This window comes from Pelobates fuscus, chromosome 7, assembly GCF_036172605.1.
Source record: "Pelobates fuscus isolate aPelFus1 chromosome 7, aPelFus1.pri, whole genome shotgun sequence".
Lineage (NCBI taxonomy): Eukaryota > Metazoa > Chordata > Amphibia > Anura > Pelobatidae > Pelobates > Pelobates fuscus.
In genome coordinates, this window is record NC_086323.1 from 115,349,804 (window position 1) to 115,373,425 (window position 23,622).

The 23,622-nt window shown below is 39.9% G+C and overlaps 1 protein-coding gene across 10 annotated transcripts in view; it reads right to left on the reverse strand.

Moving 5' to 3' along the window:
- Positions 1-23,622, reverse strand: part of ATP2B2 (ATPase plasma membrane Ca2+ transporting 2) — a 268,768-nt gene that overhangs the window by 139,392 nt on the left and 105,754 nt on the right. For all 10 annotated transcript variants that reach the window (XM_063426462.1, XM_063426463.1, XM_063426468.1 and 7 more), the window contains exon 2: positions 17,747-18,270. In XM_063426462.1, coding sequence (XP_063282532.1) covers positions 17,747-17,945 — 199 coding nt within the window. In that variant the 5' untranslated portion in view covers positions 17,946-18,270. The remainder of the gene's footprint in view (positions 1-17,746; positions 18,271-23,622) is intronic.

Here is a 23,622-nt window from a genome sequence, read left to right on the forward strand (position 1 = left end):
AAACATTTACTCTCCAATGAGACCAGGTTGTCAATACTGAAACTCAAGTCACCTGACCTCAAGCCTGTTACGTCTCTGCTTAACAGCTAACACCTCAACATAAGGTTCACTTACGGTTTTTAACAAATTCACTGTGAAGATTTGGTTTTAAATCACGTAAGCAGCATCAATGAAAATACTTGATTATTTTTGAACATCCGATATATATTGGATAATAAATTAAATATTGCAGTTCGGGTAGTTATATTCAGTCTGAAACAACAGTTTTTTTTATACAATTTCTTTAATTAAATATAACAAATTATACATAAATTATACATTTATTTTTTTATTGAAATTGAGAAATTGATTGGGATAAGAGTTGCTGACTTCAATAAGGGAACATTTCACTGAAAACATAAATGTTTTCACTGTTCAGTAGATATAATCCCAAAGAAAACAAGCATTTTTGTGTGCAAATAAACAGCTTGTAAAATCTGATGTCTGCAGCCCCCCTCCCATTTATCCCTGACACAGACTTTCAATCTGTGCCATCAGATTGACCAATCAGAGGCTCCTTTGTGGTTGATCCATAAACACACATCCAATTTTTGGATACATTTTTAAAATTATTTAATATGTTTAAAGTATTTAAATGTTTGTATATTGTTATATTTTTTTCATATATTGATTTTTTTATATATATGATATATTTTTTTCATATTTTAGTATTTTAAATAAAAAATTAAATAGTTATCCAAAAATAATGAATCATTTAAAATAAGTGTATGAAAAATATTACATTGAGGCCAAAATCAGCATTTTTATAATTAAAAAAACAAACACAAAACTACGGACTTCGGCCCTGGTCACAGTCTGACGAACTACCCTCGTCCCACAACCGCAATAACCTGCTCCTACTACACCACCGGAGATGGAGGCATATCCTGAACGTGCAGTGAGGCCTACAAGTAAGAGGGCCAGGAAGCAGCGAATATCGCTCTACCGGGTGATGCTGCAAGCTCATTCACGCGCCTTCTCTTACCAGGGTTCACCGAGGGTGGACAGATCCCTGCAGCTCCAGCAGTTAACACAGCAGAGTGCACACAATTCCTGTCTTCTTTGCCTGACTGGACACTCCACTGAACAGGACTGTATACTGCCATTGATAGGAATTGGCTAGCTGAAGATGCAAGTCAAGGTCTGACTCACACACAGGTCTCCATCTCCTCCAGGCCACATGCACATCAGTGACCAGATCAGCTAATCTAGTTTATTAATTAACACCTCTTGCCAAGCAGATACTCGGTGCAATTGTTATACTTGTGTTTGAATAAAGTTTGCTCATCTAGTTTCCAGCATTAAGACTCCTCCACTGCAGCATCCAGGTCTTCTTCCGGTAATATCAGCATATCACCTCCAGCCCATTGATTCTCATAGAGCACCATTTGATTTCAGAGCCAAGTTCTACGTGGTTCAGGAGCAGACAGTGCCTCCAGTGGATTTAAGGTGGATTTCACCCTGTAATGTACACATTGCAGTTTCTACTAAGATGACAGGGCACTGCACCCAGACCACTTCATTGAGATGAAGTGGTCTGGGTGACTCTAGTGGCAACTGAAAGATTTAGCAAATTACGTCTAGTTTCACCAAAACACAACCAAGTCACACCTTATTGGAGTATTAGAAATAGACGTTTTCCTATTCTATGTATGTTTTCTCTAGGTTAACTGCCAAGTGCAAAGGACAGTGCTCACCAGGATAAATACATATTTGTTAAATACAGAAATAATATTAAAAATCTGTAATTAGATTCTATGTAACCAGATTGTTTCTGGAGACTTTACTCTACACTGCCAGCGTATGTAATGATTGTGGGGGAGCATGTGCTAGATTTCTGAGAAAGTTGGAATTAGATGTGTTAAAATTACTGTTATCTCGCTCCCAAAGTATAAGCTTAATTTATCTACATTCTTTTTTTTTTTTTTTTTATCTTTATCAAGTAAGAGATTATTTTGCAGGCAATTTTTGGTTAACAAGTCAAAAACATTTTTTAATTTTTTTTTTATCACAGCACATGCAATGAACAGAAAAGTGAATATAATTTAATGCTTAGCGACACAAGGAAAATGCAAATCATGAGACAAAATATACAATGTAGAAATTAATTTTCAAATTCAGATATTATGGGCTAAAATTTGAAATACCCTGATCAATGCTTTGTTTAGTGACTAACTGTGTGTTTGTTTTAGTGCCATTTGTCAAGGCATAGAAAAAAGGATGCAGCTTGATTTGTCTGATTTACAGGCCTACCTTCCCAGAAAAAGTTTGTAATATATTGCAGCTATTGCCTTTTGTTCAAGGAAATGTATGACCACATGGCCCACATTTGTATAGCCTCTAATAATCACTTTTATGGATAGATGGATAGATGATCATGTTAAGACAGCTGCTTTACTGCTTGGAATGCCAAGACTTTAACTATAAGTCACAGTAAGCATGGCTAAATAAGTACTCGCAGTGCACTTTCCCTAGGTTTTCCCAACACCAGAAAATAGAGCAGGGCTTTTGGGTGATTGGGAGAAGTGTGGGCATATCATGTGTTGCAAGACGCTGCCATTTGATTTGGTAGGTCTGGATTAATTTCCGCATATACTGTTGTGGAATATACAATATGGGTGCATCTAGGACGTGCATACCTGTCAATATTCCTTGGTCAGAGATGGGCAGGGAATAGAGCAGGTATGCAAGAGGATCGGCCATGAAAGGAAGTGGGCCAGCACATCAAGGGGATAGGTCTGACTATATAGAGGGTGGCCAGACTGACAGCCTGCCCCCATCAAGCAGACTATACACAGAGTGCTACTGAAGAGTCCTATGCATGGTCAGGACCAGATTTTTGTGTGTATATATATATATATATATATATATGTATATATATATATATATACACAAATTTTAAATATTACTAAAATGCACATATCCTAGTATACATACCTACATATATACACATGCATGATACTCTCCCACAATTTAGAATTATTGTGTTTTTAATGAACACTTTGGCCTTTGTGAAGACTCATGTACACTCACTGACCCATGCAGACATACACTGGCCCATGCAGACAGACACACACTCAAATTGCCCCATGCAGGCACACACTGCTCCATGCAGACACACTGACCCCTGACCCATGCAGATATACACTCACACAGTGGCGTACACACAACCCATGGGGCCCCGGTGCGAAAACTGATCCGTGGGCCCCCCTGCGCGCTTACTATGTGCGGGCTGGGGCCGCAACACATGGCGGCGGGCACCGGGTCGCAGGGCTGCGACCTGTGTGACCGCGGTATGTACGCCAGTGCATGCATAAACACATACACTTAAAGGACCACTACAGACACCCAGATCACATCAGCTCAATGAAGTGGTCTGGGTGCCAGGTCTCTAGTTTTAACCCTGCAGCTGAAAACATAGCCGTTTCAGAGAAACGGCTATGTTTCACTGAGGGTTAATCCAGCCTCTAGCGGCTGTCTCATTGACAGCCGCTAGAGGATTTTCTGCGATTCTCACTGTGAAAATCACAGTGAGAAGACGCTGAACGTCCATAGGAAAGCATTGAATAATGCTTTCCTATGGGCGGTTTGAATGCGCGCGTGGCTCTTGCCACGCATGCGCATTCGAAGCTGAGAGGCGGATCGGGGCGGAGAGATTCCCAGCGCCAAAGGAGTCCGGCGCTGGAGAAAGGTAAGTGCTTAAGACACACACACTCTCATGAACAGACGCACACATTTACTGACAGACACACACTCAGTGACAGACATACATACACACTCACTAACAGATGCACACAAACATACTCAGTAACAGACACACACACTAACACACACTATAACACACACACACACACACATTAACATACACTCACACACCACACACACACTCTAAGACTAACACACTAACACACACACTAACACACACAATCTAACACTAACACACACTCACAAACACACACTAACATACACTCACACACTAACACACTCACACTATAACACACTCTAACACACTCACACACACTAACATACACTCACACACACTAACACTCACAAACACACACTAACATACAAACACACACTAACATACACTCACACACACTCACACTCACAAACATACACTCACACTCACAAACACACACTAACATACACTCACACACACTAACACACTCACTAACACACACTCACACACACTCACACACACTAACATACACTCACACACACTAACATACACTCACACTCACAAACACACACTCACACTCACAAACACACACTAACACACACTCACACACACTAACACACTCACTAACACACACTCACACATGCTAACATACACTCACACACACTAACATACACTAACACTCACAAACACATTTTTTTTTAAATCCCCCCAGCCTCCTTACCTGTGGGAGAGCTGAGGGGATTCCCTGGGGTCCAGTGGTGCTGCTGGGCTCCTGGGGGGCCGGTCACCCGGCGAGCAGTCAGGCTGGCCGGTCCTGCGGGCGCGCGAGGGAGCACTGTCTCCTGTGTGCTTCCTCTTCAGCTCCCTCGCGCGCCGCACTGATACCGGAGCCGGAAGATGACGTCATCTTCCGGCTCCGGTATCAGTGCGGTGCGCGAGGGAGCTGAAGAGGAAGCACCTAGGAGACAGTGCTCCCTCGCGCGCCTGCAGGACCGGCCAGCCGGGTGACAGCAGGGCCAGCCTCGGGGGGCCCTGAGGTGGCCGGCTCTTGGGCCCCCCAAGAGAAGAGGCTGGCCCAGTGACATACATACCGGGGTCGCAGGGCGGCCGGGCCCCCTGGTGGGCCGGGCCCGGTCGCAGCCGCGACCCCTGCGACCCCGGTATGTACGCCACTGCACTCACACTTCCCCATGTAGACACACATTGACCATGCAAACAAACTGATACATGCAGACACACAGTGACCCATGCAGACACACACACACACAGACACACTCTGACCCATGCAAAAACACACACTGATACACACAGACACGTGCATGCAGTATTATTTAAAAAGCAAAGTTTTTCCATCTGTCAACATGCAAAATTAGCTATGCTCAACAATCACTGAAATGAAAATTATTTAAAATGTATTAATGCACAAATGTAAGAAACTTGCTACAACTAATATTAAACTATGGCATCATCTGGATAGAATCCTAAATATACCATTTGAATCCAAACTAAATTTCTTTTTAACTTTCCAGAATGGTTTCTAAACCACTATTGTTCTCACCTTAGTTCACTCCTTTAGACTTCATAGAACGTACATGTAATTTAACCTAAAATACTGTGATTATGTCTGGGAAGATTAAGGCTACAAATTCCCAGCACGTGGACAAAATGAGGTTAGAAAAACAGGCCTGGATCATAATCTCCGGCTGACAGTTTATTTGGCAGCACATGTTGTAAAATTTCATCACTTCAGGGGGAGCCAAAACAATCTCCGCATTTTTTGGAGTGGAACTTCCCAAGCAGAAGACGGGATGTGAACTATGGTGTAACCTGCCAGCCTAGGCTGCTGGCAAAGACCCACAAAAGGTGATTGTTACAGAAAGGCAAACTTGGCATACGTCGACCAGCATACAATGATTAAACAGTGAGAAGAAAAGGAAGCTGAAAAAAGTGCATCACTCAGATGGACTCAACTATACACAATTTCCTGGGCACCTGTAGAGTTAGGCTTCCAGTCAATATGTCCAACAATATGTCACAGTTCATCGTAATCTAAAATGAGTCTTACATGCTGTATTAAATGTTGTACTTTATTGGTTAATTCAAGTTAATTAGTTAAGATTCCCAATAAAAAGGGGAAGATTTAAAAAATGTTGCGCATTGAAATATGGAACAAAAGTTGAATCGTGCTGCAATCACTATGTAAACTAATGGAATAAGCAGGGATGTTGCCTTGGTTTTCATGATGATCGTTCAAGAAGCTATCATCATAGCATGCCATCTATCCTCGGTAGGACGGTACCTTCTTGGGCTGTTATGGACTTTGCCCTACTTTTAATATTGGTAATATTTGTAAAATATTTCTCCCCATAGTGTCCATAACAGGGTTACTTAAACATACATTCTAAGCAGCTAAACTACTTTATCTTAATGAAGCTGTTTTGGTGCATAAATGCTACCTCTACTTATCTGAAAATGTAAAACTCTGTCAGGATCTCAATGAAAACCTTTGAAAGTTGATGGCTTTCACGCTTGGTGTCATGACATGCAGCATTGTAATGGTGAACCTCTGTAGTGCTTCTCACAGAGAAGCCCTGGATTCAATGCCTTTCTATGAGTAACATTTGTTTGGAAAAAAGTAATCCTAAACAATGCCTTCGTCGTATGGGAATTTGCCTGGTTTTCCCAAAATAATTAATTTTGTCAAGTAACAATTTTAATCCAATTTTTGAGATTTGGTCGACTAAAACTAAAACAATTCAGATGACTAAAATACGTCTAAAACTTAAATGGCCTTTTAGTCAATAGACCATGACTAAAACTAAATTGAAATTTACTGTCAAAATTAGCACTGCACAGAGGGGCTGTGGAAGGGGCAAAAAAGACAGACCAGGGCTTAAAGAGAAACACCTAGAGGGGTTGGCAGGACACAAAGAGAAACAGAAGGGCCGGGGAGGAGGAAAAAGAGACAGATAAAGTCTTTAACTAGAGCCATTAGATTTTATTGTCGACTAAAATCTACTGGGGCTTTAGTCGACTAAAACTAGACTAAATCTAAAACAATTCAGATGGCTAAAATATGACTAAAACTAAATGGCTAAAACTAAATTGAAATTTTCTGCCAAAATTAACACTGGCACATTAACACAAAATGCTGTAGAACGGGGGGGGGGGGCGGGGCCGGACCGCCGAGCCTAATGGTCGCAGGAAAGACCTGCTCCTGCACACCATACACCATTGAGCTTGAAACCAGGACTTTTGACCATTTAAGTCGCCCGCAACTGCGACCCTAGGCGATTGTGGGTTACCGGAGCCGAGGAGAGGCTAGCCATTGAGGTTTTAGTCCCTCGGAGGAGAGATCTACGCCGTATCAAGCGGGACCTGCCTGGCGGTGAGTGGAGTGGACGGCCGCCGCTCCACTATCCTGCCCTACGGAGCCCAACTGAGCTGAACCATAGCGGTTCCGGTCCCGATCCCCCCCCTCTGGACCGGGGGGGGTCATCCCGGTCTCTGCCCCATAACAGCACTTGGATGCAATGTCGCGCCGCCTCATGAGCGCAAGGCCCAAAACAAAATGGCCGCCAGACACGATCCCGCTTCTATGAAGGCCTGCTTACAGCCTACTCACATGGCGGACTCGCTAACACGAGCCTGAAAAATTTGTACACACAACCTGAGACAAAGCGGCGATAGAGCGGACAAGCCCCTACCCATCAGGGCCAACTTACCAGAGAATAGTGCCTGAAACAGCCCCAACTATGTGTCCCTCGATTCCGCCGGGGTGTAGACCCAGACTGACGGCGCAATCCGAGCACCACTCTTCGGCGGCACAGCCCTCAAGCCAGCTGCCCCTTACCAGCTACACCCACGGAGCCCAGGTGTCTTGCCAGTCCACCAACCGGGAAACCTTGCTCGGCCCAAGCACAGCGTCGAGGGTGAGGTACAGGTCCACCTATGGCTCAGTGCCTGCCTAACGCACTCAACTCCAACACCTGCTCCGATACAAGTGACTATAATCTAATGTTCAGGACAAACCTAACACTATAAACATCAGCAGGGGGGACTATGCCACGCCAATATCAAGCTGAGCCTTATCAAATGAAGCACTGGAGACTGGCGGGCCGGGGTTACTGGGTGCTGTTATGCTCCTGCATCTCCCACCAGCAACCGTCTACAGTTACCTGACAAGCCACACCACAACATCTTTACTCGGACAGAGCTGAAAAACACAGAACTGTGACCTGCCAGTGATGGGAGTTAGCTGCTCTCTACATGAGGAGTGGGGCTGACCACTCTCTGCCTCCAAAACAACCTCAATCACGATCCAGTCCCCCTCTCCTCTGGGAGAGGAATCTCTGTTCAGAACCCAGGGTTATTTGTTACTCACGATGGCATAATTTTTATTTTTATATTTTAAGCAAACGCCAACCGTGCCATATTGCCTAGCATATTTGTCCTCCTCACCTAATCTACTATAACCAAGCTTTATGTTTTTGCCTTTGTTCCATCTCTCAAGCCTGTTGTCGAGCAGTGAAGCGCAGACCCAATATAAGTAACCTAACAGCTAAGCGTGTATAGCCTGCAAGTAATTATATGTTTTTTCACAGATTACGATGCAAATATGATTAAACTGCATGTATATATTTTGTGAGCTCACGACACGGTGTGCAGGTTCTAAGTTTATGTGGAGCAGCGATGTTGCCAAACGTACCGAGCAAGCCTCAGATATTTTCAGCTAGCATGTTAATCCCTAGGATGTTAATCCCTAGGCTGTTAGAATACTCAGTATATTGCATTTCATTTACTTTCACGCTGACGACGCAACTGTTTAACCAAACTTGTTAAAATCTTAAAAATTGTGCAGACTCTCATGCCACTGTAATACCAATGTATATGTTATAATACGCTGTTGTGGCGTCTGTTGACTCCTTGTACCTACCTGCACAGCAAGAATAAAGAATTCAAAAAAAAAAATGCTGTAGAACTGTTGCTCCTACACTAGCATTCCACTACAACCAGTGGAAGTGGACAATACTGCATGCTGACCTGCACATATATATGTAAATGATACCACTTTGTAAACAGTCCTGCCTACACATAATCCCATTCTCTTTTGGGGCCACAGTTCTTGCCTCCTGCTTTCTGGGAACAACTGTCCTGACTGAATAGAGGGAAATGTAAATCTTATAATCAAGCACAGTCATCATAATATGAGTTCTTTTTTTCAAATGTTTGATAATTGTTGAGAAAATGCCATGGACATACCCACAGCCCCCATTACCTATAACCATTTTGATGAAAAGATGTACCTGTTAATCTGTCTGGCAGACAGCCAGGACTGTCTCACTTGCTTCAATCTACACCCTATTGCTAACCTGGAATAGGGTATAACTGGCTCAGATTCCATTGAAAGTAATCTGGACTAAGTACCCTTTTCAGCAGACACATTGAATCTAGATGTCTTTCGGCACTTGGAAGAATTTACTGCGCTTTCAAAGTCCAACGCATAACCATTATGTCATTAGCCAAATAACTTGATCTTTGTTATATTCCACCTTTACTAAAGGATAGCTTGCTGATTAATCAGCTTAGTATGGTTTTGTTAAAAACATAAACATTTAAAATAAATTCTAGTTTTTTTTTTTCTGCTGTTGAAATCAGCAAAATGTTTGGTCTGTCGGTTCGTCTATTCACTTACCATGCTTTCTGTCTGTCCGTCTATCATCTATGTCTATATATTTCTGTGTATTCATAGAACGACACACTAACAGACGACACACAAACAAACATTATGCTGGTTATCATGTTGAATAACTAATAAAGGTATTTAAAAAGCAATGGATATGCCTGGTTTTGCACCTCCCTCTGTGACACTTCCAGACACAGTATGCTAATTTGCCACAGGGTGAGATGTTAGTGTGCTCTGACATCATCTAGATAGCGAGTGTGCAAGTAAATGCAAATCACACATTTAATGTGCAGTTTCACTAGCTGTCATCATGATGAGCGCAGTTTTCCTATCCGATTTATATGCTTGCTAACATAATGTATAGCTCCTATAACTGATGGGATTTTTAAAATCAATACCAACAAGTTAAAATAGAATAAAAAAAAAAAGATTTATTCTTGACAAATGACCCACATTTCATGGTATTTTTATTTACTCTTTTAATAAGCATATACTTCAATACTTTTTAAACCAACAAACTGGTTTTAGTTTTCTTTTAACCGGTGCAATATTTAAGAATCAGTTCATAAAGGACTTCTTCTTCTACGTTTCATGAACACGATTGTTTCTGCTTTCAATGAGACATTCATCAGCTGTTCACCTTTTGCTTGCTAAGGTGCTGGAACAATCAGCTTTTTACTGGTTAAAACTGAAATTAAAATTTCCTGGTACATGAAAAGTGTCAAGGACCAAAACATACAAAGGCTAATAACAAAAGGGAGATTTTAACATATTAAAATAGATTGGAAGGCCAGTTAATCGTTACACCACAATTTTACTTGTAGTGTGAGCGGGGGTTCTGTTTGCCTTCATAAAGATAATGCTAATGTTAAATTATGTTGCCAACATATTTGGCTCCCAGGCCTGGAAACTGTCTTGTCAACTAGTGTAATCAAAATTCTTGCACCTGTTCATCGTTTATTAATTTAATCACAACTCAAATAGGTAATCCCAGTTGTAGCCTGAGACGACTTGTATGTAGCATGAATATTTCAGGATATCCAGCAATATACACGCGTGACAAAATGTGCTGTGATTTTCTGTTATTTCTTATAATCTGATTTTGATTAGTTTTGGATTTTAACGATTTTTTTTTACGTTTAGAGACATTTTAGATGTTTTTATTGAGATTGTATTACATATACATTTTGTTCATATTATCTACAGCATTCTTTATTAATTTATGATAAATATAATTTAGATGTATTAATTTTATGTCTTTTTCTGTCCCACTTTATTTTGAATTAACTCGTGTGGTATCTATCCCTTCCGCGAGACCACTCCCACCTGAGTGCTGAAACGCATTTGCGTTCCACCAGAGCGTGAGGATACGGCTCTCGAGAGAGGTTTGATACGCTAGAGTTCACGGCAGCTTATAGGCTGTACGGACGTATCTTCTGATAGGCGGACTTACGATACGAGACCGATTCTTATTGGTCGACGGAGGAAAATTTTCACTGGCAGGACGTTTAAAAGACCGGAAGATCACAGAGTGTACCACACAAGCCGGATGCCCCTGACGAAGTCTGAGGATGAAACGCGTAGGGCGACAGGAGTACTTTATTTAACGGACTTTTGATTTTGTACTTTTATAAGTATTATTTTTGTTCGTGTCTCTTCATCCTGAGTTCCTGGATTTCACTTTGGGATTCATCGAGAAGGTCACAGCAATATCTGATGGGCTTTTAATCTTCTTGCATTTTGTAAGTGCAGACAATAAAGTGTTTCCTATATTTTGAAAGTAGTACACTATGTTCTTTTGTCTCTTTTCCCTTTAAGTCAACCATTGGGATAAAGAAGATCACATCGATCCTCCCGTCTACATTTAGACGTGTTTATATTGGGAGATATCCTATTATATATTGTGTTTTTTGAAGATATTGAGGAATCTTCATACTCCCATATATTATTTGGGTAATTTATTTTACATTATTGTATATATACCCACTTGTGTTTGATCCACTGGTATATTGTGCATAGGGTGTACTTCGCTTGCAGCTCACACATGGCGGAGCTGCATACTGTGCTCTACCACCTGTCACCCCTTCCCTTCATCAATCTGCCACCCCCTCCCTCCCTCCCTCAGTCACTCTGCCACCTGTCACCCACTCCCTTACTGTGTCACCCCCTCCCTCAGTCACACTGCCACCTGTCACCCTCTCCCTCACCTTGTCACCCCCTCCCTCCTGCATCCACACACACCGACTACATCCACTATACACACACACACACACACACACTGCATCCACTATACACACACTACATGCATCCACTATGCACACACTCAGCATCCACTATATACTCACAAGCTCTGCATCCGCTATCCGCACATTGCATCCATTACAAAATACAAACACCCTGCATCCACTGTACAGACACACAATGCATTCACTACACACTGCATGCAATCCACGGACACTGCAGCCACTGCACACGCTGCATCCACTACACAAATACACACTCTGCATCCACTACACAGACACTGCATTCACTACACACACTGCATAACATAATGGATGTGTGCGTTCTTTTGTTGCCTCGTGTGGGTTTGTCGGGGATGGGGGGGGCAGCATTTCATCCTTTGATCCAGACAGCACAATGCCTTGGGCCGGCCCTGATTGCATCAACTACACAAATGCAGACAATGCACCCACTACACATACAATGCACCCACTACACAACATCCACTACAAAGACACTGCACCCACTACACTGCATCCACACACCCACTACATCCACTACACACATACTTACAATGCATTCACTATACACTATACTATACATCTCCTGGATGTGCGCAACATTTCATCCTTCGACCCAGGCAGCACAATGTTTTGTTCCGGCCCTGGCTGCAGCCCTGATGCTCTTATCAGTTAGGTTCCTCCCGTGTAAAAAAAAAAAATGAAAATCTTTTATCCAGTGCTAAGTTTCCCTCGGCACTGCCAGAACATCCTCCTTGGGGTGCCTTTCACCCCAACATTATATTGCCATACGCCCGTAGCCTCTTTTTATTCTATTTTCCTTCCTAAAAACCTCAATATTTTTTTCTGCTTTTGACCCAGGGTAGAAGCAGAGAAACACAGTAGTTAGAAAAAGAAACATGTGATAAGTATAAATCACTCGCATAACTGCATAGGCCCACTGAGGGAAGATAATTAGGTCGCTGGTGACCGCCAGTGCTCTGCAATTAGCATTTACATGGATATGTCATTGTCAGGTTGTTAGACTCCTTTTACTGATTCTCTTCTCTTCTCCTTAAATTGTATCCACTTCTCTGCTCCCAGGTTTTTCCCTACCTCACCATCTAATAAGGTGCTCCTATAACCATAGCCATTTGCTTTCCTCACATGTCTTATTTGTTTCTCCATCAATGTCACCCCAACATTTTACTTCATCTCACCCTGACTCATATTTCCTTGCATCCAGGTTTCTCATATCTATCTCATCTACTATTAAGGTATGGAGAACCAGAGATCTATGCCTTGACTGGTACAGATCTTCACTACACTGCTCCCATAACTATGAGGGCAAAAAATAATGGGTAATGATTCTAGAATAGATTCTATAACCTTTACTAAAACATACAGGAGAGCCTGTGAGGCACACAATGGGTTGTTTGGGTATGGACCTGACATTTTGCACCACAATATACTAACAGCGTGGACAGGACAATTTTAATTTGAATATGAGACAATATGTTTAACATTGGACAGAGTTATCCTTGATATCATTCCTCGGCTGTACTGTGACTTAACAAAGCAACGTAAGCCAAAAATATAATATTAACTGCTCTCGCTCCTAATGGATTGCAATGTTTTAACGTATTTTTTTGTGTTACTAATTTTTTTCTCTTTTAATAATGCAATTGCTAAGTATCCTGCACTGCTTGCTCTTCCCTGTATTTCTACAAGCGTTACTGACAGTATGGCAACATACCCTACTTTGGCCCAGTTGTTCTGAGTATGACATATTATCAGACTTCCTGGATGAACTATTCTGCTTTTTGTAGTAATTATTGTTGCGCTCCTTTTTTTTTTTTTTTTTTTTTAAAGTAATGGACATTTTTTTTACAACTGCTCAACGTACTAGTGAGTTGAGTGATTGCCAACTCACCAGCACTAATTGTGCCACAATTTGCATAAGACAACATAATGGACCGCTGGTCTCGGAAGTCAGTGTAATATTTCTTTGCTTGCACATCGAATGGCCTCAGAAATAAAATACCACTTAGAATAACTATAGGGTTGGACAAGCATATGCTTATATATTTAGCAAACATTGATGGTTCCCTTAAATAGGAAGCCTTGCCAGCAGATTTGATGATTTAGTGAAAAAGAGGTTGGGTTCTCTACATTTTTTGCAAAAAAAACAACAACCCAGTATCATGTCTGCTTACATAGTAAGAGGGGGAAGTTAGATCTAATCATCGGTCTTTCTCTCTTTAATGTCACTATCTTCTTCTTGGTACCAGTTCAGCTCCTGGTGGCTTCATCTTCCAAGAGCCATGTCACTATTTCACCACAAATTGTCCTATCCATGAGTCAAAGTAGCCTCTACATTGTTTCATGTTTGCTCTTGGCTGCATTGGAATGTTCAATTAAATTTCATCAAAACATGTATTTTAAATAAAATTCATCTATATTAACACACATTACTTGGTGTCTATAAGTACATCATAGCCAAGTTGGTAGACCATGCATTGATTAAAGGTTTTAATTTTCTTAACCCTCCTGGTCTTTAGTGTTATGTTGGCACTCACACTCTTATAATTTTAGGATGTCACGGAACCAACTTTATCTCCCAATGCATTTTTAGAGGTAGAGGAATTATTTTTTTTTAAAGAGATTTTTGTTAAGCTTTACTAGTGCTGTCTCAACTATAATATACTAATATATACATTAAATGTAATCCTACCTGGAGGTCTATTTGACACTCACACGTTCTATGGCTGACTGGTTCACTTGAAAGAAAAGTAGTGCATGCTTTGTTTTAAATATGCCTCTTAAATGAAAAGGAATTGAAGAGAAATTCCAATGAAAACTGGTGAGCAGTTTTAATAAAGAATTAATCTTGATTAAAAACTGCTAAAGGACAGGCCAATGTTAACATTCTGATATTACAACCGGGAACAGAGACCTATACAAAATAATACAAATAAAATAGATCCTGCCCAATGACTTTAAAATGTGGTAAAATGTGGAAAAATAAAATAAGTATATAGCCAGAATTTTGTATTGTATCCTTCAAGGGCCTGCATTTATACATTTTTGTTTGGGGGCAGAGAGAGAACCCCAAAACTGGATGGTCTCGCTGAACCTGGAAAACTTGAGAAGGTTAATTGTGGATAATATGAGCAATGCAACAGACTAATTGCAACACGTGTGTGTTTATGAGAGTCTAAAAACACTGATATATACCAATCTCAAACGTCTGGTTTCTTGTCAATAAGTGCTCAACCGACCGTCCTGTAGGATGACTTTCGATGAAAGAATTGTCCCTTTCTATTGCTATCTGTGTAAGTTTTGTAGCTGGAAAAAAGTGGAAACATGTTCCTAGTGACCCTAGTCTTTCACCACCATTTCACTTTGACCATTTCTATCACTCCATAACACTTTGACAGAACCTGGTTTATGGCAGGTGCTTAGAATGTCCCTTTCAGGAATCCTGTCCACATTTTAAACAGTCTACACATAATGAGGAAGTGTCCCATATGAGCTGAAGGCAGATCTATTTTGACACCCTCGAGTAAATCCTTTCGAAACATTTAATGTGATGTGCAGCTGATTCTCTCTTTAGGCTACTCCTAAGCAAAATGTCTCTCTCTAACTGTCTCAAGGAAAACCTCCTGGGCAGATTAAAAAGTTCTGCTTCTTCAGTGCCGAAGACCTGCCGTTAACCATTTAGCTGCTTGACAAAACGTAAATGTAGTAGAAATGTAAGATCACAGTGCACATAAAAACCAATGTGTATCCTAACACGATATGTAAATTATTTTATGCAGAAGAGTCAAAGAGTTAAAAAAAAAAAAAAAATTAAAAAACTTAAAAAAGGAAATGGACCCATTGACCACTTACCTCCATAGAACTTCAGTATATTGTGACAGTATATTGACACACACACGTTCCCATTTGCACTTGTGATGTTCTTGTGTTTGCACATGCACACTCATTTGCAGCACGGCTAAAACCATGTGATACAAGGAGATTTACATCATATGTCGGATTTAACGGAATCACATATGATGCAAATCAAATGAAAAAATGCATGATAGTACAAATTATAGGTAACATTTAGTTTGTCACGAGGTGCATCTACCTATATTTCCCCTTTAAAACCAAGTTCACTAATTTGCATCATTATTAGCACAGATTTCCAATGCCAGCCTCTGATTTTGACTTGTAAATTGCCAGGTCTCCATTTGAATGATGGTGGCTAAACATACATACTTCAGGGATATTTTAACGGACACTCCTAAAGTATCTTTTTTAGTATGATCTGCATTTGTTCCATTTTGATTGAAGTATTGTAGTTTTAAAGAAAACTTGTTTATATAGTTTACTTGATTTTTCAAACATTGTATAAGAATAAGTAAATAATATTGCTATTTATGTATTTATTTATTCCCCTGCTCTGCATCATTATGATATATATGTATTATATATATATATATATATATATATATAATATTTTTTTTAATTTGAATATACAAACTATTTTATATTATTATATAACATTAGATAAAACATTGCGAGGATAAAATATCTTTTGATTAAGATTTGATATGTCTTCTTCCAAATTTCACCTAGCGTATATATTGTGCAAATGTATAGATTTTACAATACATGCAGTTAAGGTCCCTCCCCCACCTGTCATTATTTCTCAGTATAGTTGGCATAAACCCCGGATTGAGTGCCAATCTATAGCTGGTTTTCCTGTTCACTGGCAGAGCAACTAGAGTGTTAGATATTCCCCTAGCAATCACATTTTGTGTCTCTGTTTGTGACTCTGTATTGACGCAATGTGCGGTCAATGAAGTCAATGTGTCAGTGTCATTGGGGAGAACTATCCTACAAGAGAAGGTGTGCTCCAGCTGGGCCAAACACTCTTGAGTTGGGTGAGACGTAGGCAGTAATGGAGAGCGGGTGTTATATTAATGCATTGCCACAGTGATTTCAACATGGCATCCCCAGACTTGCTGGAGAGGGGATGAATAATAATTAAGATTTTTTTTTTGACAATTAAATATATAATTTATCATTATAGTAAACTTAATCACTATATTTTTAATGCATAAGGAGATCTTAGAACTTAAAGAGACCCTGTTGTGACAGATTCACTTGAAAGGAACATTTTAAGCACTATAACTACTACAGCATGCTGTAATAGTTATGGTGCCAAGAGTACCCTAGCAGCCCCCAATATAAGTAGTCAAACCAGCTTGAGTTTTTACCTGTGGTCTGGCTGGTGCCACTTTCTGCCTCATCTAGAGCCAGCAGCTCTCCGCGGTGAAGGGCTTAGCCCATTGGCTGAGAGAAATCAGCTGACAATCTTAGCCAATGAGCTGATTCTGCACTGCTTAGCTCAGGAGAACTAATGGAATCTCTGAGCAGAAGCTTCTGACTCTCAAGACTAGAAGGGAAGAGGCAGAGAGCAGCACTTGGTGCACCCCAGGTAAGAACTCAAACCATTAGCAAATGGAGGGCGATTTGAATACTCACATTGAGGTGCATCAGGGAGCTCCTGGAATCATAACCAGTGAGCTGCAGTGGTTATAGTGTGTAAAGTGTTTCTTTAAGGAGCTAGCAAAAGGTATATCTAATATTAAAAAACAATAAAGAAATAAGTTCAACAAATCCCAAATAGAACATGCAAATTTAGCGGCTACCGCAACTTTGACTTAAATTAAACTCTGGTTAATATCATGTGCTGGATTATTCTTTTAGTACTCTTATAATCTATGTTTATGTCAAGCAATCTATTTGACATTTAAATAGTGGGTGCTGATTACAAAGAATACGTATAAAAATGCAATGCATCTATAATAACAGATTTAAACCCCTATGGGTGGCTCCGTTAAAGCTATCCAATGTTTTATTAAAAAACATTATACTTGCTGTACAAGCAAAACTGCCTTTTACCAGAACTTACCCGTACTTATTCAACCGATACCTTGACCTTCACTGTTGTATGAATAATACATTAATAATACAGGTAAAAGGCATTGTTGATTTTCAGTGATGGTGCTTGCCAACTCACATGGTTTACAAATGAAAGTACAAGTAAATGCAAACAAGTGTTCTTACCTTCTGTAGGTGATGTCTTTAACTTTCGGCACAGATCATCTGTGTCCCCATAGCACTCTTTAATTTTAACTACCGCCTCAGTCCCTCGCATCTCCATGAGCGAGCGCAGCTCCATGAGGCTGCAGCCAAATTCACTTGCATGGTTAACTTCATTTCTTTGGTTCTTAGAATAAAGATCACTGTTACTCATGTCACCCATGGCCACTTGTTTTCTACTTCAGGGACAAGGGATCCCAATAATGCAAAAGAGAAACAAAATAAGATCCCACAAAGGAAGAAACTAGAAAATCTAGCACGTCAGTAAGCGAGGATTGGTCTGATGGTCTTATCTTCAGCAATCCACTTATTTTCTAACGAGCCAAGATAGAGGATTTCCTTGGAAGAGCAATCAGTCCCAAGCCAGGCAACAGTCCACAGGGTTGCTAACTTCTTTCAAGGCTGCAAAACACATTCTTTCCATTCATTGCTTCCCATGGTGCTGGACTCCAGAGTCACCAAGTGCATGCTCGTCCCCTGCTCTGCACCTTCATGGAGAGATACACAGAACAGGGAGGAAAAAAGAGAGAAAAGAAAATCATGAGAACGTCCAAATGCTATTTCTATGTATATCCAACCCAACACATTGTCCGTCCTACGGCTTCTCAAAGCAGGCACACTACAGTCAGGCAGAATTTTAAAATGCAGCTAGGGTATACTGCAGTTGCATAGACCAAACGGAGTACAGAATGCTACAGTTTCACGTAGGATGCAGCATTCTGCACCAACACATTCACTAGCATCGGTCAAGTCCCAAGAGCTGAGCTAAATGAGATGGCTCATGTATATTGATAAGGAAGACATTCCGACAGCTTAGATGTGCCTGAATTACGTGGGCAGGTTTACACTGGCCATCAATCTTTTATTGACATCAGGGAACACAGAGGAAGAGGAAAAATGTTGTTCGGGCCCCGTATATAAACAAAACAAATTTATATTACAAAAGACGTATCGGTGGAATAACTGTGATGCATAAACAATTTGCATGTTTGCATCATGTTGTCAAAAGCGAGTATTTCTTTCTAAAAAATAGGCACATATTAAATCCTTTAATCGTAACTTCTTAATTTGGTAAATAAACCAGCACTTGTGAGATGTGCACACAAATTAACATTATAGCTTGAGACAAAAGACAATTTTTGTATCCCACAACTACAGACCCAGCAAAAACACAGTAACATTAATGATGCAAGCTACATTTAAGCTGTATGACCAAGTGGTCGTTTACCAAGTTGAATTCTCCAATTTTTTATTTTTTTTTAATCGTATTATTCACCTAGTTGCAGAGAAGTGCACCTGGCAGCTGAAGATGAGACTTGTTAATATTTTATTAGGTGTTTGCATCTCTCTGCAGTTTTCTATATGATGCGGTTAAGTAAGTGCAACGCTAGATTAAACCTCCCTATGTCATTTAAAGAAAGTGAACACTTCCCCTCAATGCTTCAGAAGACGACAATTTTAATGAAAACCAATAATGACTGTATTAATAACTGGCTTATACGTCACGTTTTCCAATCAAAAGGGTGTGTTATAGTTTCCCTTTTCCTCTTGTTCTGCTTTGTTTGATGTATACGAACAGGCTTCGATTGACAACATTGGTGCATTGACAATATTTACTTGCATTGCGTCACATAGTAGTTTAGAATCTATTATCAAAATGAGGTCTAATTTATCTCAAGGAGGCATGTTAACATTTAATTAACTCCATACAAGAATCACATATGAAATAATGTATTGAAGACTGTATAATGAGCATCCCTAAACACAATATAACAATGCCAGGGATACATTTTCAAGATATAGAAACTTTTTAAATGATTAAAAACAAAATTCAAGCGCCTTAACAATCCATCCCGTCTCCCAACATTTTGTAACTTGCTTCAGAATAGCAATGTTTTTAAAGCATTCTCCAATCAACTATTTGTTTTACGTTGGGCTATTTTGTCCAAAGTCTGAAATTAACTATAAATTGACATTTTAGCAAACAATCATGCCAGCGTCTCAGCTTCCAATACTGATACTTTTTACAAAGAAGAAAATGTTTAGTGAGATTATACTTTTAATATTAATAAAACTGTGTCAGAGTTCTAGTATAGGCAGATGTAGGATTAGCTCAAAGAATGTCTGATTTCTATACAAGTTTATAGAATTTTCATTTAAACATAAACGTAAGTTGCAGGTGGAACAACTTCTTGCTCAGTTCTTGAGAAAAGTCTCTCCTGAGTCCTAACAAGTTTCCCATTAAATTTTGAATTCATAACCAAATTTTGTCTTCTAAAAGACTGTGTTACCTTCACCTTTCCATGCAGTTCCACATTCGTATATTTCCATGTAATAACCACACAGTTTTAAATTGATCCTTAAGGTTTCACATCCGTAAAGACTACATTTCTTTTTATTATTCTTATATATATTGTGCCAACCAACTCTGCAGCGCTGTAAAATATAAGGACTAACAGATAAGTATTTGCAACAAGACGAGGTGGATGCACAGAGACAGAGGATGTTGAGGGCTCAAATCAACTTTTTTTTTTTCTCTCAATTTCACACCTTTTATCTATAACCTCTTTTGTATAATGGATAAAATAAGGGCCTTTCTTTTACTCTTTCATTTTTCTTGTTTGACATCAAACTGGTATATTAAATGTTAGCCAATTGTGCTATGACTATGGTGTTCCTGGTCTTATGTTCTTTGTACTCTGTGTGCGTTCATTTGCCTTTGATTTCTAGAAACTGTCAAATGTGTAAGATAAAGACGTTTTTGGAGAGAAAACACAAAAAAACTATTTTTGTTCAAAATACAAACATTAGACAAGCCATGATAACATTAATTCTCAAACTAGTCCAATTCAGAATTATGGGTAGGCCGGTGCGGGCTGAAGAATCGCATTCCTTCCTGGAGCTTCAAGAATTGCTGCAAACATGCGGGTTTTAGGGCTGAGTATTTTGAGTAGGTTATTTTTATTTTATTTATTATTGACATAATCTCCATAAATAATTTGAGTGGGGTCCAGCTGGTGTAATGACACCGACTGAATGACACAGATTTGGTGCGCCGAATTTCGACTGAAATTGGCATTACTAAATATGAGAATTGTTCATAGGAATTTGGACAAAATTCTGTGTTTAGTAAATTTCCTTGTCAGAATAACAGGCAGAACGGCGAGCTCAAGATCAACTCTCTAGCAAATAAACAGAAATATTTAATTAAGCAGACAGTCTCTTGATATACTATGCGTAGAATTAACCCAGACAGTTTTATTGTTACTTCGCAATCTTCCAACTAATTTGCATCTTCAATTATTATTCTGACAAATTACAATCAGCTAGGATAGTATTCCACTTGTGGTGCCTAAATAAAAATACTTCCTGTAATTTTCTTTTACTGATTAAAGCAACAGTAGCTTTGACTTATGGGCTAGCTTCTCCCTCCACAGCAGAAATGATAGGAAACAGAACTGTGAAATTAGTATAAGTAGAAATGTTTATGAGGCAGTCGGTGTTACTAGCCATACAATCCCACAGAAGCAAGGTGGAATACTGTAACAGCTTTAATCGGGAAAATAAATTTACATAACGTTTGTGGAAAAATTATATATTTTTTTAATTAAAACCTTGGAAGTATGACTTATGGGTAATACTCAAGGTATACGTTTCATTGGAGGAACAAATAATACAAATCGTTCAAATATCAACTTAAATGTACAACAAACATTACTGCCTTGCATCAGCATCAAATGTCAACTTCACAGAGTGTGAAATGCCTAAAATGGAAAGCCAATTGTTTAATGTGTTTGTTTAATTTTCACTACCACCTCTGGAGAGCCAAAGGTTCATACAAACTTAGCTCTCCTGAGGTAAGAACTGCAGTGCTCATTGGATGAGAACGTCAGCTGGTTAATTAAAAAGTCTAGGGACTCAACCCAGCCCCGTGGTGCAGAAGGGCAAAAGGATGTAAAAACCCCTTCTGTCACTTACCTCAGGCCAGTGCTGATATCCCTTGGCGCTGACTTGGATCCACCTTTGGTCCTCCCCTGACAACATTAGCCAGCGGGGGAGACCTTGTGCACTTGTGCATTAGGGTGACCCTGGAAGTCTTGAAGCATAGCGGGAAGACGTCCAGCATCAGTTAGGCAACCAAAAGTCGCCTAACGGCTCAGAAGTTCCACTAGTAGTGGCAGTCTGCTAGACAGCCATTATAGGTGGAGTTGACCCACCAAGCTAATTATTGCAGTTTCTTAAAAACCGCAATAATTAGATTTGCAGAATTAAGGGACCTGGGACAGTACACTCAGACCACTTCAATGAGCTGAAGTGGTCTGGGCGCCTATAGTGTCCCTTTAATGCTGCCATGGTTTGATAAGGAAATTCAGACAACCCAGTTATATGCAGAAAACCCAGAATAATGCAGTAAATAATTAATCATGCTTAACCCTTTGAATGTGGGAAGAGACAGTAGACATCCCCTACATAGGGTTAATTGCTACCAACACCGCTGCCTGTCGCAAATTAATCCATTGCTATAACTTGTTTTGTGTTTACAGGAGCAGATGGCAGGACAAGGCATTTATGACTCAGCCAAATTAATTAGGTCTTTGTCAGATGGATTGAGTCCATCAAATTTTTTTTTTTATTTTTTTTTTTAATATGATGCATTAAATCTTCCTGGGAATGGATATAAAATGATTGCTGAAAATGAATTCTGAAATGATGTAGAGGTAAATATGGCAGAAGGGACACTGCATGTCCTTGTTGATGATCTTGACAAGCTCTTTGCACTGAGCTTGCTGGTAATTTGATGAAGAGAAATATATCCATCAAATTTGTTAAAGGGACACTTCACTCACTATAATGATATATGCTGTGCATAGATAGATAGATTATGGTACAAGGAGTTTTCCTGCCCCTATGTCCCTATGTCATCATATGTGTTTAGTCACCAAATACCATATTGCAGTAAATCAAAAACAAAAGTGCAAAATATAGACCCCAATTGGCTGGTTTAGCTCACATTTTCCAATTAATCTACTGCAACTATGAGTTTAGTTAAAGAGACACTATAGTCACAAGAACAATTACAGCTTATTGTAGTTGTTCTGGTGTCTATACCATGTTCCTGCAAGCATTTTGTTGTAAATAATACTGCCTTTTCAGAAAAAACTTCACTCAATGAAGTGGTCTGGATGTAGGTTCTTAAGTTTTAACCCTTCAATGTAAAACACAGAAATTTCGTAGAAACTGCAATGTTTACATTGCAGAGTTACAAACACGTCCAGTTACACTGACAGTCACCTGACGCCTTTTCTCGGCATTGACTGAGTAAAAAAAAAATGTCACGTGACGAGTAAACGCCCATAGAACGGTATTGAAACTATTGATCACCACCAATGCTCCACTGTGAGGCCATAACTCCGCTGGGTTTTCGCAAAAGGACTAGAGCAGGGGTAGGCAACATTCGGCATTCCAGATGTTGTGGACTACATCCCCCATAATGCTCTGACACCCATAATGCTAGCAAAGCATCATGGGAGGTGTAGTCCAAAGCATCTGGAGTGCCGCAGGTTGCCTATGCCTGGACTAGAGGTAAGTAGGCAAACATTAAGGAAAACTTGTATTTTTTTTTACAAAAGGATGGGGTGGGAGCTCTATAGATATAGTGACAAGGACATTGTAGCATTAGGATTACAGATAGTGTTCCTTTAAAGGTCACTCAAGGTCACTCTAAGTACTATCACAGCTTTTCATTATTGCAAAGTTGCTGTTGCAAAGCGCACACTGCAGCTACTCTAAGTGTTGAGAGTGATTTAGAATTGCAGCAGACTGCAGCCTGAGAACTGAAC